General features: G+C 47.0%; 1 protein-coding gene across 1 annotated transcript; it reads left to right on the forward strand.

Moving 5' to 3' along the window:
• On the forward strand, window positions 1-936 carry LOC138916884 (olfactory receptor 4D11-like). The gene has a single exon (XM_070230489.1). It carries the CDS (start codon window positions 1-3, stop codon window positions 934-936), a length of 936 nt encoding a protein of 311 aa, XP_070086590.1.
• Window positions 937-1254: the final 318 nt, after the last annotated feature.

A 1254-nucleotide genomic window follows, 5' to 3' on the forward strand; every position in this document is an offset into this window, starting at 1 on the left:
ATGGCCCTGAGAAATCATACCAGGGTGTCTGAATTCATTTTTTGTGGCCTTACCCAGTCTCAAGAGTTAAGCTTGCTCTTATTTTTATTTTTAGCTGTGATTTATGTAACAACTGTGTTAGCAAATGTTGCCATCATGGTCACTGTGACCTGTGAGCCTCGCCTTCACACCCCCATGTACTTCCTGCTCCGCAATCTCTCTGTCTTGGACATCTGCTTCTCCTCCATCACTGCTCCGAAGGTCCTAGCTGACCTTCTTTCAAGGAGAAAGACCATCTCCTTCAACGGTTGCATCACACAGATGTTTTTCTTCCACCTCCTCGGTGGAGCAGACATTTTTTCTCTCTCTGTGATGGCCTTTGATCGCTACATGGCCATCTCCAAGCCCCTGCACTATGTGACCATCATGAGTAGGGGGAGATGCACTGCCCTCATTGTGGCTTCCTGGATGGGGGGCTTTGTCCACTCCATTGTGCAGATCTCCCTTTTGCCACCCCTCCCCTTCTGTGGACCTAATGTTGTTGATGGCTTCTATTGTGATGTCCCGCAGGTGCTCAAACTCGCCTGCACTGACACCTTTGTCATTGAGCTTTTAATGATTTCCAACAATGGCCTGGTCACTACCCTGTGGTTTGTCCTTCTTCTTGTGTCATACACAGTGATCTTGATGATGCTGAGAACTCAAACTGGAGAAGGCAGGAAGAAAGCCATCTGTACCTGCACAGCCCACATCACTGTGGTGACACTGCACTTTGTGCCCTGCATCTATGTCTATGCCCGGCCCTTCACTGCCCTCCCCATGGACAGAGCTGTCTCCATCACCTTCACTGTCATCATCCCTGTTCTGAACCCCATGATTTACACCCTGAGGAACCAAGAGATGAAGTCATCCATGAGAAGACTGAAGAGAAGAATCATGCTTTCTGAAAGGGGATAGCCTGATTACAGATTGTGGATCAAGCTGCAAGAATATAATTGAGATATTTTCTTAAAATATTAGCTGTCACATATTGTCATGCCTCAACCAGAAATAGACGAGTATAGCAAGATGGCACAGGCACAAAGGATCAGCTACCTGGCACAACGATATTGAGAAGGAACACCAGCAAGAAATTAAGCAGATAGAACATAGTCCTTAAAGAGCAATTGACAGCAAGCAGGGCACAAACGTGAAATACTGTAGAAGTTCTTGGTGTCCAGGCAATGGGATGAAAGATAGGACTGTGGTGTCCAGACATGCAGTAGGCAACAGGGA

This window comes from Equus caballus, chromosome 12, assembly GCF_041296265.1.
Source record: "Equus caballus isolate H_3958 breed thoroughbred chromosome 12, TB-T2T, whole genome shotgun sequence".
Classification (NCBI taxonomy): Eukaryota; Metazoa; Chordata; class Mammalia; order Perissodactyla; family Equidae; genus Equus; species Equus caballus.

Excerpts from the sequence above, each read along its gene's own strand:
- LOC138916884 (XM_070230489.1), top strand. The coding sequence starts at position 1 with ATGGCCCTGAGAAATCATACCAGGGTGTCTGAATTCATTTTTTGTGGC.